The sequence below is a fragment of the Rhincodon typus genome, chromosome 4 (genome assembly GCF_021869965.1).
Source record: "Rhincodon typus isolate 14 chromosome 4, sRhiTyp1.1, whole genome shotgun sequence".
NCBI lineage: Eukaryota > Metazoa > Chordata > Chondrichthyes > Orectolobiformes > Rhincodontidae > Rhincodon > Rhincodon typus.
Window position 1 is genome coordinate 82,727,304 of NC_063335.1, and position 15,177 is coordinate 82,742,480.

Genomic DNA, 15,177 nt, shown 5'->3' on the forward strand with positions numbered 1-15,177 from the left:
AAAATGAAGAAGGGTCCAGGCCCGAAACGTCAGCTTTCCTGCTCCTCTGATGCTGCTTGGCCTGCTGTGTTCATCCAGCTGTACGCCTGGTTATCTCAGATTCTCCAGCATCTGCAGTTCCTACTATCTCTGAAGTTAACAATGAAATTGGGATAGGAAATTTAGATTGGTGGGAATAGCATCAGGCAAGCCATTTGGTGGATTTCATAAACAAGGAGGGTGCAGAAGAGGCATGAAATAACACAGAGGAGATGCTGGTGCAAGACTGAGTCTATGCTGGGGCTAAGAAACTTTAGAGAAAATTATAAGACAGGGAGAGAACAAAAAAGCAAGTGTAAGATAGGATGGAGGACAGGAGAGATGAAACATTAACATGTTTCATAGTTATTGGTAAAGAAACACAAATTTTGGACAGCACTATTTTTTAAAACTTATCACCACACAACCTTGAGTTATTTAATCTTTTCTGCCATCTACCTGATCATAGACCTTCCTTTTTGTTCTTCATCCATGCTTGCAATACTACTTTATATTGTCTAGCCTCATGTGATGCAAATGACTAAATCAACATCTCCTATATCCTTGTAAGACTGCACATTTTGGTCTTGTTGGACTGGAAATGAGAGCTGTACCAGAGGGAATGACCATGGTGAGAGATGGTCACCAATAATATCACTGGGGACTACAGCATCAAATGTTGGGAGAGAAGGTGTATTTGAGGAAATCAGTAGCAACATAAATGTGGTGACAATCAATTAGCTCAAAACTTCCCATGTTAGAGAAATTAAAGTATGGTCATTCAGTGTCTTTTTCAATAACCCACAAAAGCTGAACACTTCCATAATTTCTCAGTTCTAACTCATTACACAGAAATGAACTAAACTCTTTTGAGCAATTGGATCAAAGAAAAGCATCTTACAAATAGAATAGATCATACCCAGTTCTCTTCACTCCATGAAACTTCATTTTGATGTAAAACCGGTGGTAGATAATCAATACATACAGCAGAATCTGATGGAAAAGTAAAAATTAACAGATTACTAATACACAAATTCTATACTTTTAACAAATTCTCTCATTTCCATGCAAAGCATTGGTTGGGGGAATTTAATTACTAAAGAGCTGGCAATTATTAGATTTTATTTTATTTATTTATGGACATGGGCATTGCTGGCTAGGCCAGTATTTACTGCTCATCCCTAGTTGCCCTGGAAAGCAGCCTTCTTAAACTGCTGCAATCCTTGGGGTTTACGACCATCCAGTGCTGTTTGGAAGGGAAATTCAGGATTTTGATCTAGCAACTATGAAGGACTGGTGACATAGTTTCAAGTCAGAATTATGTGTGGCTTGGAGGGATACTTGAGAATGGTGAGTTTCCATACATCTAATGATTTTGACCTAAAGAGCTGTTAGAGGTCACTAGTTTAGAAGACACTGTTGAAGGAGTTTTGGTGAGTTGTTGCTTTGCATTTTATAGATGGTGCACACTGCTGCCACTGTGCATCAGTGGTGAAGGGTATGAATCATAAAAGTGGGGAAGGTGATGTCAGTTAAGTGGGCTGCTTTGTCTTGCATGGTGTTAAGTTTCTCAAGTGTTATTGGAGCTGCACTCATCTAAGCCAGTTGAGAATATTCCAACACGATCCTGATTTGTGCTTTGTAGATGGTGGACAGGTTTTGGGTAGTCAGGTGGTGAATTACTTGCCACAGAATTCCTAGTCTCTAAACTGCTATTGCAGATGCAGTATTTATGTGGGTCATCCAGTTCAGTTCCTGATCAACAGTAATCCCCAGGATTTTGATAGCAGGGAATTCAATGATGGTAATGCCATTGAATGTCAAGAGGTTAGATGGTTAGATTATCTCTTGGTGGAGATGGTCATTGCTTGGCATTTGTGTGGCATAACTATTACTTGACACTTATCAACTCACATCTGGATGTTATCCAGGTCTCCTGCATTTGGACACACAACACTTCAGATTCTGAAATAGTGTAAATAGTGCTGAACATTGTGCAATCATCAATGAATATCCTGAACTTACGGTGGAGGAAAAGTCAATGATGAACCAGCTGAAGATAGTTGGTCCAAAGACACTACCCTAAGGAGCTTGTGCACTGATGTCCTGGGGCTGTGATAATTGACCTTCAACAACTACAGCCATCCTCCTTTGCGCTGGTATGAATCCAACCAGCAAAGAGCATTTTCCCTGAATTTGCATTGACACTAGATTTGCTAGGGTTCTTTGATGCCATACTTGGTCAGACTCTGACTTGATGTCCTGCGCAATCACTCTCAATTTGCTTCTTACTAGAATGGGATTTAACTTTTTTTTAGCAATTGTGATAATCTTTTGATTCTTGACAACCAAAAGGGAGTAAGTAGAAATAAGAATAAAGTGGAATAAATAGATCAGCCACAGTGGCCCAGTCCCGCTCCTAATTTATGTGTTCATATGCTGGCTTTTGCACAAGAGGATTTGAGTATGTCTTGTTTTCAATGCATAACTTGGTTAAATCATAAAAACCAAAAGAACTGCACATGCTGTAAATCAAGAACAAAAACAAAGTTGCTGGAAAAGCTCAGCAGGTCTGGCAGCATCTGTGAAGGAGAAAACAGAGTTAACGTTTCGGGTCCGGTGACCCTTCCTCAGAACTGGTGCATTGTCTTGATTCATTATCTAAGGATATATTTTCCATGAAGAGACCATAAGACCATAAGACATAGGAGCAGAAATTAGGCCATTCGGCCCATCGAGTCTGCTCCGCCATTCAATCATGGCTGATTAGTTTCTCAACCCCATTCTCCCGCTTTCTCCCTGTACCACTTGATCCCCTCGATAATCAAGAACCTATCTATCTCAGTCTTAAACGTACTCAATGACCTGGCCTGGACAGCCTTCTGTGGCAGTGAATTCCATAGATTCGCCACTCTCTGGCTGAAGAAGTTGCTCCTTATCTCCGTTCAAAAAGGTCTTCCCTTTACTCTAAGGCTGTGCCCTCGGGTCCTAGTCTCTCCTACCAATGGAATCATCTTCCCAACATCCACTCTGTCCAGGCCATTTAGTATTCTGTAAGTTTCAATTAGACCCTCCTCATCCTTCTAAACTCCAATAAGTTTAGTCCCAGAATCCTCAAACGTTCCTCATATGTTAAGCTTTCCATTCCTGGGACCATTTTCGTGAACCTCCTCTGAACCCGTTCCAGGGCCAGTACATCCTTCCTGAGATATGGAGCCCAAAACTGCACACAATTCTCCAAATGTGGCCCGACCACAGCCTTATAAAGGCTCAGGAGTACATCCCTGCTTCTATTTTCAAGTCCTCTCAAAATAAATGCCAACATTGCATTTGCCTTCCTGACTGCTGACTCAACCTGCAAGTTTACCTTGAGAGAATCCTGGGCTAGAACTCCCAAGTCTCTTTGCACTTCAGACTTCTGAATTTTCTCCCCATTTAGAAACTAGTCCATGCTTTTATTCTTCTTACCAAAGTGCATTACCTCACACTTTCCCACACTGTACTCCATCTGTCACTTCTTTGCCCATTCTCCTAACCTGTCCAAATCTTCTGCAGCCTCCCCACCTTCTCAATACTACCTGTCCCTCCACCTATCTTTGTATTGTCTGCAAACGTAGCCAGAATGCCCACAGTTCCTTCATCTAGATCATTAATGTATGAAGTGAAAAGTTGTGGTCCCAACACTGACCCTTGCGGAACACCACTTGTCATCGGCTGCCATCCTGAGAAAGACCCTTTTATCCCCACTGTCTGCTTTCTGCCAGCCAGCCAATCTTCTATCCGTGCTAGCACCTTGCCTCTAACACCCTGGGCCCTTATCTTACTCAGGAGCCTACTGTGCAGCACCTTGTCAAAGGCCTTCTTGAAGTCCAGGTAGGTAACATCCATCGGCTCTCCTTGGTCTACCCTGCTCGTTACTTCCTCAAAGAATTCTAGCAGATTTGTCAGGCATGACCTCCCCTTGATGAAACCATGCTGACTTTGCCCTATTTTACCATTCACTTCCAAATATTCACAATGGACTCCAAAATCTTACCCACGACCGAGGTTAGGCTAATTGGCCTGTAATTTTCCATCCTTTGCCTTACTCCCTTTTTAAACAGGGGTGTCACGTTAGTAATTTTCCAGTCCTCTGGGACCCTCCCTGACTCGAGCGATTCCTGAAAGATCACCACTAACGCTTCCACTATCTCTTCAGCTATCTCCTTTAGAACTCTGGGGTGTAGTCCATCTGGTCCAGGTTATTTATCCACCTTCAGGCCAATCAGTTTTACTAGCACCTTTTCCTTGGTGATGGCCACTATACTCAGCTCTGCCTCCTGACTCTCTTGAATTTTTGGGAGATTACTCGTGTCTTCCACCATGAAGACTGACGTGAAGTAATTATTCAGTTCCTCAGCCATTTCCTTGTTCCCTACTACTATCTCTCCACCGTCATTCTCCAGTGGTCCAATGTCCACTTTTGCCTCTCTTCTGCCCTTTATATATCTAAAGAAACTCTTACAGTCTTAATTTATATTACAGGCTAGCTTACCCTCATATTTAATCTTCTCCCTCCTGATTTCTTTTTTTGTTGCCCTCTGTTGGTCTTTGTAAGCTTCCCAGTCCTCTGGTTTCCCACCGTCCTTCGTCATATTATATGCTTTCTCTTTTGCTTTTATGCTATCCCTGACTTCCTTAGTCAGCCATGGTTGCCTCATCCTCCTTGTACCATGCTTCTTTTTCCTAGGGATGAATTTTTGCTGCGTCTCCTGAATTACTCCCAGAAACTCCTGCCACTGCTGTTCCACTGTCTTTCCTGCTAGGGTCCTCTTCCAGTCAATTCTGCCCAGCTCCTCTCTCATACCTCTGTAGTCATCTTTATTCAGAGACTGCACTGTAGGCTCATCAGACTAATTCCTGGGAAGATGACATTGTCCTATGAGGAGTCTAGATCTATGTTCAGTTTAGAAGAATGAGAGTTAATCTAATTGAAACTTAAAATCCTTAGAAGGGATAAACAGTGTAGATGCAGGAAGAACGTTTCCCCTGGCTGGTAATGAGCTAGAACTCACTAGGAGTGAAAGAGGTAGTTTCTAATCTTTAGAAATCTCTTCCCTGGAGAACTGTGGATGCTAAATCATTAAGTGCAAGGTAGAGTCAAAAGATTTCTAGAGCTATTCATATTAAGAGATTGTAGGGATTATAGGTAAATTTTATTGGTGAGGCTAAAAAGTGTGATGGTTGTTCGAGGTCAGTCATCTCAACTCCAGGACCTCTCTACAGGAATTCCTCAGAGTAAACATCTTCTAACTAAATGTTAGTGCACATCTCTGAAGAAGGTGGAACTTGAACCCAGAACTCCTGGCTCAGATGTAGGGACACTACCACCATGCTAGAAGAACACTTAGCTCCTTACAGTAGTGTACTAAGCCTAATCATCCTCAATTGCTTTATCAAAGGTCTTGTCTCCATCATTAGCTCAGAAGGGGGACATTTACTGACGATCGTACAGTGGGCAGCAATTTTCACAATTTCAGATACTGAAGCAGTCCGTGTTCAAATGCAGTAAGACATGGACAATATCCAGGTTTGGCTGGCAAATTCTAAGTAAAATTACATGACACATACCAGGTAACGACAATATCCAACATTAGAGAATCTAACCATCCCTTAGCATTCAGTGGCATTACCATAGCTGAATCCCCCCACTATAAACATTCCGAGGGTTACCATTGACCAGAAATTGAATTGGACTAGTCATATAAATAACTGTGGCTATAAAAGCAGATCAGAGGCTAGGAATCCTGCAGTAAGTAACTCACCTCCTCACCCCCGCCAAAGCGCATCCACCATTTACAGGGTATAAGTAAGGTGGACGATAGAATGTTCCCCATTTGCCTGGATGAGTGCAGCTTCAGCAACAGTCAAGAAACTTGACACCTCCAGAAAGCCTGCTCGATTAGTACTGCATTCATACATATTCACTCAATTCACTACTTACACTCAGTAGCAGCAGTGTGTAACATCTACAAGATGCACTGCATTGATTGGTAAGGAGAAGGTCAAGTATGTTCTTCCCACCTGCCAGATTGATCAAGCCATTCTTGATGTTGGACATTGGAAGTCCCTGTCCTGAGTACATCTTGTGCCCTTTCCACCCTCAGTGCTTCCTCTAAGTTTTACTCAACATGGAGGAGTACTGATTCATCAACAGAGGGAGGGCAGTACGGGAGGACGGTAACCAGCAAGAGGTTTCCATTTCTTTGTTTAATCTGAAGCAATGAGACTTCATGAGGTCTGGAGTCAATGTTGAGGACTCCCAGGCAAAAGCAGGAAGGAGACTTCTGATGACCAGATAGTCCAGAATCAGGGGTCACAGTCTTAGGATACAGGATAGGCCATTTAGGACTGAGATGAGGAGTAATCTCTTTACCAAGAAAATGGTGATCCTGTGGAATTCTCCGCCACAGAATATGGTTGAGGCCAAAACATTGCACATTTTCAAGAAGACATTAGATACAGTTCTTGGGATTAAGGGGATCAATGAGAAAAAGCAGGAATAGGCTACTGATTTGGATGATCAGTCATGATCATACCAAATATTGCAGCCGGCTCAAAGTGCAAAATAGCCTACTCCTACACTACTTTCTACTTTCTACTTTCTTAAAGATACCATGACAGGTGGAAAGAGCAGTTAACAAAACACACAGCATCCTAGACTTTACTAATAGGGACAAAGAGCCTAAAAGCAAGGAATTGTTAACCTTGAACAGAACACTGGTTCAGCCTCAACTAGAGTTATGCAGTAATCTGGATGCCACACTTTAGGAAATAAATTAAGGCATCAGAGAGCACTGAAAAGAATCACAAGAATGTCTCCAGAAATGAGAAACTTAATTATGTGAATACATTGGAGAAGGTTGAAAGAGATTTCAAAGGTTTTAAAAATCATGAGGGGTCTCAGCAGAACAAAAGGGAAGAAATGTTCCCTTGAAGGATTGAGAACAAAGTGGCATAAATTTAAGGAAATCAGTAAAACAAAAGTGATGAGAAAAAAAGATGAGCAAGTTGTTGGCATTGGGAATGCATTGTCTGAGAGTGAGGTACAGGCATGTTCGACTGAAGCACACAAGGATATTCATTATCTTAAAATTCAGAACCTGTAGGGCTATGGGTAGTTGGTGGGTGAATGGCATGAAACAAATAGCTCCTTTGGAGAGCTGGCAGAGACAATAGTTTTGTTTTTGCTTTAACAATCTTGAGTGGAGATTAGGTTAGATCTAGTATTGTACAAGAGTCAGAGTTAGTTATCGGATAATTTTTAAAAATAAACTGGGAAATAATGATCATAATACAGGTAAATTCATACAAAATTTGCAAAAAGTAAACTTCAATCATAATTAAGAATCTTACATTTAAACAAAAGCATTGATATAGTTGAGTGTTGAACTGGCTAAGGTTGATTGGGTATATAGATAAAAAGATACAGATAAAAAGATGGAAAATAAAGAGTAACATTTTTTAAACATTGAAAACATTCAATAAAAATACATTCTATTGAAAAACAAAAACTCAATGAGAAAGGTACATCCATAGCTTACTAAGGAGATTAAAGATGGTGCAGTATTAGATTAAAAGTAGGGGCTTAAATATTGTAAGAAAAGTGGGTGTGTTCTAGAAACCATCAAAAGTCAACCAGAACATTAAGAAGGAGGAAAAAAAAAAAAAAAAAAATCACAGATACTACCATCATTATCAGTCCTACAGGTAGGGAAAATCCACCAGATGAGGTAGCACAGAGTCAACAAAGATTCTGCATTCCATGAAGTCTCATAGTATCAAGTCAAACATGGGTGAAGAAACCTCCTCTATTATCTGCTATCATCCTCAGCTTACAAATGAGCAATCCTCCACGTTGAGCACCAATTGGAAAAGAACTGAGAGTGGGAACAGCATAAGTTTCTTCTAGTTGAGGGACTTCAACATCCATCATTAAGAGTGAATTGATAGCAGCACTACTGGTCGGCCTGGCAGAATCTGAAAGGGGGCAACTGCTAAACGGGTCTATAATAGGTGGTGAGAGAACTGCAAAAGGGAAAAAAAAACTTACCTGATCCTCATGTAGAAGGGCCAGGTAGATGATCCATCTCGGCCTCCAGCATCATAGATGCTAATCTTTAGTTAATTTATTTTATGCCATAATAAATCAAGAAATATTTGAAGATGCTAAACACTAGCAATATTCTGCCAACAGTATTGAAGACTTGTGCTTCAAAATTAGCCCACCCCAACCTATTTGAGTTTAATTACAATATTAGCATTTACCCTGCAATACAAAAAACCATCTAAGTTTGTCCTGTGTGTGATAACGTCAATTGTAATCTGGCTAAACAAGCCCCATGTCTACTCTCAATCAAAGTGATAGAAGGGTCATCGACAGTGATATCAAGTGGCACGATTCCTAGCCTACATCCTGCTCTTATAGTCAGTATTTATATAGCTAGCCCAGTTCAGTTTCTGAACAGTGGTAGTCCCCAGAATGTTGATAGTTGGTGATTCAGTGTTGGAACATAAATACTCATTAAGTTGAAATGTCCACTACACAGACAAAAGACTAGCTGAGGAGTTTGACACTGCTGTCAGCAGAAACACCAAAATGAGAACCTCTTCATCAAATAGGGGATTTCTAGTCATGGACCATGAGCCATGGCCTTTCTACATCAGCCATCAGGGCTTGGGAATGGTAAATGACAATGAACAGACTGAAGCTTTACTGGTACCATAAGTTTTGTGTAATTAATAATTCCATTCATAACAAACAATGCCACGAGATGACATTCTGGGGAGATGGTGGCATTGTGGTCATTTCCCTAGACTGCTAATACATAACTTCATGTTAGTGTTCTGGGTAAACGGGTTCGAATCCCACCTTGGTAGATTCAGTGAAAAATCTAGAATTAAAAGCCAGCTCAATGGTGCCCGTGATTTTGAATAAAAACCCACCAGATTTAATAGTGCCCATCCTCACCTGTGGTTGACTCTCAACTGACCCCTGGGCAATAAATGCTGAGCTAGTCAGTGACACTCAAAATCCCATGAACAAACAGATATTTTTCAATTAAACTGTTCGGAGATATTATTAGACACCTCTGGAGTAGGTGGGGACTTGAACTCGGATCTCCTGGTTCATAGGTAGAGACATGCCACTATGCCACAAGAACTCCTCACCCCCAGAAACATACCTTTAGTTGTGGGGTCGGATTGTAGGTGGCGGAAGTGGCAGAGAATGATACGCTGGATGCGGAGGTTGGTGGGGTGGTATGTGAGGTCAAGGGGGATTCTGTCTTTATTTTTGTTGGGGGGAGGGGGTTTAAGGGCAGAAGTGCAGGAAATACAAGAGATACGGTTGAGGTCATTTTTGATCACTGGAGGAGGGAAGTTGCGGTCCTTGAAATAGGAGAACATCTGGGATGTCTGGGAATGAACACTCCATCTTGGGAGCAGACTACACCTCCTCTCACCCACCCTCCTGCAAGAATGTGACCCCTACTCCCAATTCCTCCGCCTCTGCCGTATCTGCTCCCAAGATGGAGCATTCCACTCCCAACAGTTCTTCAATTTGATTGAACACCAGTATTTAAAGAGTGAAACATCCCCCAAGAAACAATCTACAATGCCACACCATCAACATATCAGAAGCATGAATTTTTAAAAATTGACTGGTTTGAGGTCAGTATTGCTGTGATAGAACCGGTCATTAAAGCCATGCAGTCTACTGTAAATACAGGGCCAGGGACCCGGGTTCAATTCCACCCTCAGGCAACTATCTATGTGGAGTTTGCACATTCTCCCTGTGTCAGCATGGACATCCTCCAGGTGCTCCGGCTTCCTCCAATAGTCCAAAGATGTGCAGGTTAGGTGGACTGGACATGCTAAATTGCCCGTAGTGTTCAGGGATGTGTAGATTCGGTGGGTTATAGGGGGATGGGTCTGGGTGGGATGCTCTGAGGGTTGGTGTGGACTTGTTGGGCCGAAGGGCCTGTTTCCACACTCTAGGTATTCTATGATCTATTCTAATTACAAGAGAGATAGAAGTTAGAAGATTCAACATACGAAGCAACATTCAAAGTCAAGTCCAACAAACTGTTAGAAGGCACACCAATGGCAATAACTTTGCCATAATGTCCAGTTGTTCTTTGACAAAGGGAATGCAGGAGGCACACATGAAAGAATTAAAAAGGTCTATTTAGAATATCACTTTCTTAGCCAATAAAGATAGGGTAAGATGTCACTAACTGCAAAAGAAGGTTGGAAAAATGAACTACTATTTTGTCGAGTTGCCACCAACTGTGCCATAGCGGACAAACTGAAAGAGACAGTCCTTAATATAGTACAGAGAATTAGAGATTTTCTTTTTGGAGAAAGTGAATATTTGATAGAGTTGCACAAAGTTATGACAAGTTTGAATAAGGTGGGTAAACAAAAGCTGTTCCCATTACTGGATCACACAAGGACTAGGAAACCAGATTATACATTTCAGGCAAGAAATGCAGGGGAGATTGACAGAAGTTTCTTTCGTAACAATTAGTAATAACCTGGAGCTCGTTGTCCAGGAGGGTGGAGGCAAGGCTGACAAATAATTTCAAAAGAAAACTGGATGGTCAGTCATTTGGGTCTATAGAACAGGAAAAAGCCCATTGGCTCATCGAGTCTGAGCTAATCAAAACAACCACCTAACTATTCTAATCCTATTTTCCAGCCTTGTCTGTTATGGCATTGCAAGTGCACATGTAAATGCTGATTAAATGTTGAGGGTTTCTGCCTCTACCACCATTGCAGTGAGTTCCAGGTTCCCACCACCCTCCGTGTGAAGGATTTTTTCCTCACATCCCCTTTAAACCTCCTGCCTCTCACCTTAAATCTACAGCCACTGTCATTGATCCCTCCACTAAGGGGAAACATTCCTTCTTGTCTATCCTATTTATGCCCTTTACAATTTTATGAATCTTAATCTTGTCTCGTCCCCCACACCCCCAGTCTCCTCTGCTCCAAGGAAAACAACCCCAGTCTATCCAATCTCTCCATTAGACCATAAGAAACTAGAAGAGGAGTAAAGGATGAACAGGGCTGTTCGGTCCTTTGAGCCTGCTTTGCCATTCAATAGGATCATGGCTAGTCTGACATTCCTCATGTCCGCTTTCGTGCACTCTTCCTGTAACCTTGGACTTTCTAATTGATCAAGAATCTTTGAACCCTACAACTCTCTGTGGCAAGGTGTTCCAAAGACTCTCAACTCAGAAGAAATTCCTTCTCATCTCAGTCTTAAATTGGTATCCCTTTATTCTGAGCCTTCTGGCTACAGACTCTCCCATAAGGGGAAACATCCACTCAACATTTACCCTATCAAATCCCTTAAGAATTATATATGTTTCAATGAGATCGCATCTCATTCTCCTAAACTCCAGTGAGCAGAGTCCCAACATGTTTAGCCTTTGCTTATAAGCCAATCCCTCCATGTCAGGGATTATCCTAATGAAGTTTCTCTGAGCTGCCTTCAATGAAATAATATTGTTCCTTAAATAAAAGGGGCTAAAACTGCTGTTAATACTCCACATGTGGTCTATGTCTAAGGACGAGAGGAACCCTATCACTGTTCGGGAGGGAAGAGTGGGGGTGAGGTCAGAATGCGGGAGATAGGTCTGACCTGGTTGAGGGCCCTGTCGATAAAGGTGCTGGGGAATCCTCGGTTGAGGAAGAAGGTGGACATTTCGGAGGCTGTCTCATCAAAGTTGGCCTCATCTGAACATACACGATGGAGACAGAGGAACTGAGAGAACAGGATGGAGTCTTTACAGAAAGCCGGGTGCAAGGATGTATAGTCCAGGTAACTGTGGAAGTCAGTGGGTTTATAGTGGATATTAGTGGCCAGTCTAGCCACAGAAATGGAGAAAGAGATGTTGAGGAAGGGAAGAGAGGAGTCAGATTTAGACCAGGTGAAAGTGAGCGCAGGGTGGAAACTGGAAGCAAAATCAACGAGCTTTTCCAATTCCGGACGAGAGGGGGAAGCAGCACCAATGCTATCATCGATATATCAGAGAAAGAGTTGTGGGTGGGGTTCAGAATAGAACTGGAACAAGCAATGTTCCACGTACCCCACGAGGAGACAGGCATAACTGGAGCCCATGCGGTTACCCATGGCCACCCCTCTGACCTGAAGAAAATGAGTGGAGTTAGAAGAGAAGTTGTTGAGGGTAAGGATGAGCTCAGCAAAGGAGGGGAGGGTGGTGGTGTGCAGGGTCGATTCAAGCCTTTGCTCCAGTAAGAAGTGGAGAGCCTTAAGATCATCCTGGTGGGGAATGGACGCGTAAAGGGATTGTACGTCCATGGTAAAGAGGAAATGGCCGGAGCCTACAAACTCCATGCGCTTGGATCTAACTCTGACTTTGCTATTAAGCCTGCCAACAAGGGTGGTGCTGTTGTAGTCTGGCATACTGACCTCTACATTGCAGAGGCTCAGCACCAGCTCTCAGATACCTCTCTCTATTTTCCCCTGGACTATGACCCCATCATGACACATCAGGCTATTGTATCGACTACGGTAACTGACTTCATTTCATTTGGTGATCTCTCCCCAACTGCCTCCAAGCTGATAGTCCCCCAGATGCCCACAGCTCACTTCCTAAAATCCACAAATAGGACTGTGCTGCAGACCCATTGTTTCAGCCTGCTCCTGCCCCACAGAATTTATCTCTTCCTATCTTGACTCAGTCTTTTCTCCCCTGGTCCATTCCCTGCCAAAGTACAGCCATCATTCCTCTAATGCTTTACACCAGTTTCAAAATTTCCAGTTTGCCCGCTCCAGCCGTCTCCTCTTCAGTATGGATGTGCAATCCCTTTACACGTCCATCCCCCACCAGGATGATCACTTCTTCCTGGAGCAAAGGCCTGAATCATCTCCACCCGCCAACACCGTCCTCCATTTGGCTGAGCTCGTCCTCACCCTCAATAACTTCTCTTTTAGCTCCTCTCATTTTCTTCAGGTCAGAGGGGTGGCCATGGGTACCCGCATGGGCCCCAGTTATGCCTGTCTCTTCAAAGGGTACGTGGAACATTGCTTGTTCCAGTCCTATTCCGGCCCCCACCCACAACTCTTTCTCCGTTAAGTTGATGATATCATTGGTGCTGCTTCCCTCTCTTGTCCGGAATTGGAAAAGTTAATCGACTTTGCTTCCAATTTCCATCCTGCGCTCACTTTCACCTTGTCTATCTCCGAGTCCTCCCTTCCCTTCCTCGACATCTCTGTTTTCATTTCTGCGGTTAAACTGGCCATTAATATCCACCGACTTCCATAACTACCTGGACTATACATTCTCACATTCTGCTTCCTGTAAAGACTCTATCCTATTCTCTCAGTTCCGCTGTCTCCGTCGCATATGTTCAGATGAGGCCAACTTCGACAAGGCAGCTTCTGAAACATCCATCTTCCTCAAGCAAGAATTCCCCAGCAGCATTGTCGACAGGGCCCTCAACCGGGTATGACCCATCTCCTGCACTTGCGCCCTCCACCGCCTCTCTTCCATCCTGCAACAGCAATAGGTTTCCCCTTGTCCTACCTACCATTCCATCAGCATCCACATCCAGAAGATCATCAGATGCCATTTCCACCAACTCCAGCGAGATGCCACCACCAGACACATAGTCCCCTCCCTCCCTTGTCTGCCTTTGTAGGGTTGTCCTGGAGGGTACAGTCCTGGTCCACTCTTCCTTCACCTCTGTCTCCTACCCATCCCAAAACCCACCCACCCACCCCCCCAACCGCTCCTGCCCACACCCCCCACCTTCGATAGCCCCAAGGCACCTTCCCCCGCCACCAGTGAAGGTGTAACACCTACCCATTTACATCCTCCCTCCCCAGTATCCAAGGATCCAAACATACCTTCCAGGTGATGCAACACTTCACCTGCACTTCCCAGAATCTAGTCTACTGCATTCGCTACTCACAATGTGGTCTCTTCTAAATTAGGGAAACAAAGCAGAGACTGGGTGACTGCTTCGTGGAACATTTATGTTCAGCTCGCAAAAAAGATCCTGAGCTTCCAGTTGCCTGCCATTTTAATACACCACCCTGTTCCCTGGCCAACGTCTCTGTCTCAGGTTTGCTGCAATGATCCAAAGAAGGTCAGCGCAGGCTGGAAGAATAACACCTTATTTTCCACTTGGGGACCCTGCAGCCCTCCGGACTCAATATCGAGCTCAATAATTTTAGGGCATAAACTCTTCCATGTCCTAGCCCCCTGCCCCATACACCAGGCCTTATTATCACATAGCCTGCCATTACACACTACCTATTGTCAGTCACTAACAGTGCCCATTAACAGCCATCCAATCCTCCTAGCCAGAGCATTATCAACTCCTTTGTCTATCCAACTGCTCTTCTCTCAGGCTCTATCCCCATCTATTGTATATTCCCAACTCCCTCCCCCTCCCTATCGTCTGCATATAAACCTATGTTTTCCTAGTTACCATCAGTTCTGAGGAAGAGTCACCAGACCTGAAACGTTAATTCTGATTTTTTCTTCACAGGTGGTGCCAGACCTGCTGAGCTATTCCAGTGATAGCAGGAGCTGCAGATGCTGGAGAATCTGAGATAACAAGGTGTAGAGCTGGATGAACACAGCAGGCCAAGCAGCATCAGAGGAGCAGGAAGGCTGACGTTTCGGGCCTAGACCCTTCTTCAGCTATTCCAGCAACTTCTGTTTTTGTTGCGAGTTTTTAAAAGATGTTCCAATAGTGTCTCACCAGTCAGATGATGGCCACCCGCAAAGAACTCTGTCACTATGCTCATCTCCTGCATTCTGTGTAACTTGAACCTCCGAAGAAGTGTGGCACTTGAGTACATTGAGGGCTTTAAGGAAGTAGCTCATTGGAGGACAGGAAGACAATGTTGAACAGAAAATTGGTCCATCTTCACTGCATCTGTGAGAATGGAATCTTACTCTTCTCCCTGATAGCCTCCACTATTAGATCCAGGTGGGCATTAATAAAGAAATGGACAGTCTCGCCTCAAGTACCAAGTCTCTGACTCTCCTGTAACATTTTGTGTTTCTCTGGTGTTGTGAAAAGTTTTGACACAGTCAGCAGACTTCTCATTTAGGATAAAATCAGCAGCTTCAGGAT

General features: G+C 43.4%; 1 protein-coding gene across 1 annotated transcript in view; it reads right to left on the reverse strand.

Annotated features, from left to right (window-relative positions):
- gra (granulito) overlaps positions 1-15,177 on the reverse strand; it is a 96,577-nt gene that overhangs the window by 63,186 nt on the left and 18,214 nt on the right. Inside the window, exon 3 of the mRNA XM_048596065.1 lies at positions 938-1,011. Coding sequence (XP_048452022.1) covers positions 938-1,011 — 74 coding nt within the window. The remainder of the gene's footprint in view (positions 1-937; positions 1,012-15,177) is intronic.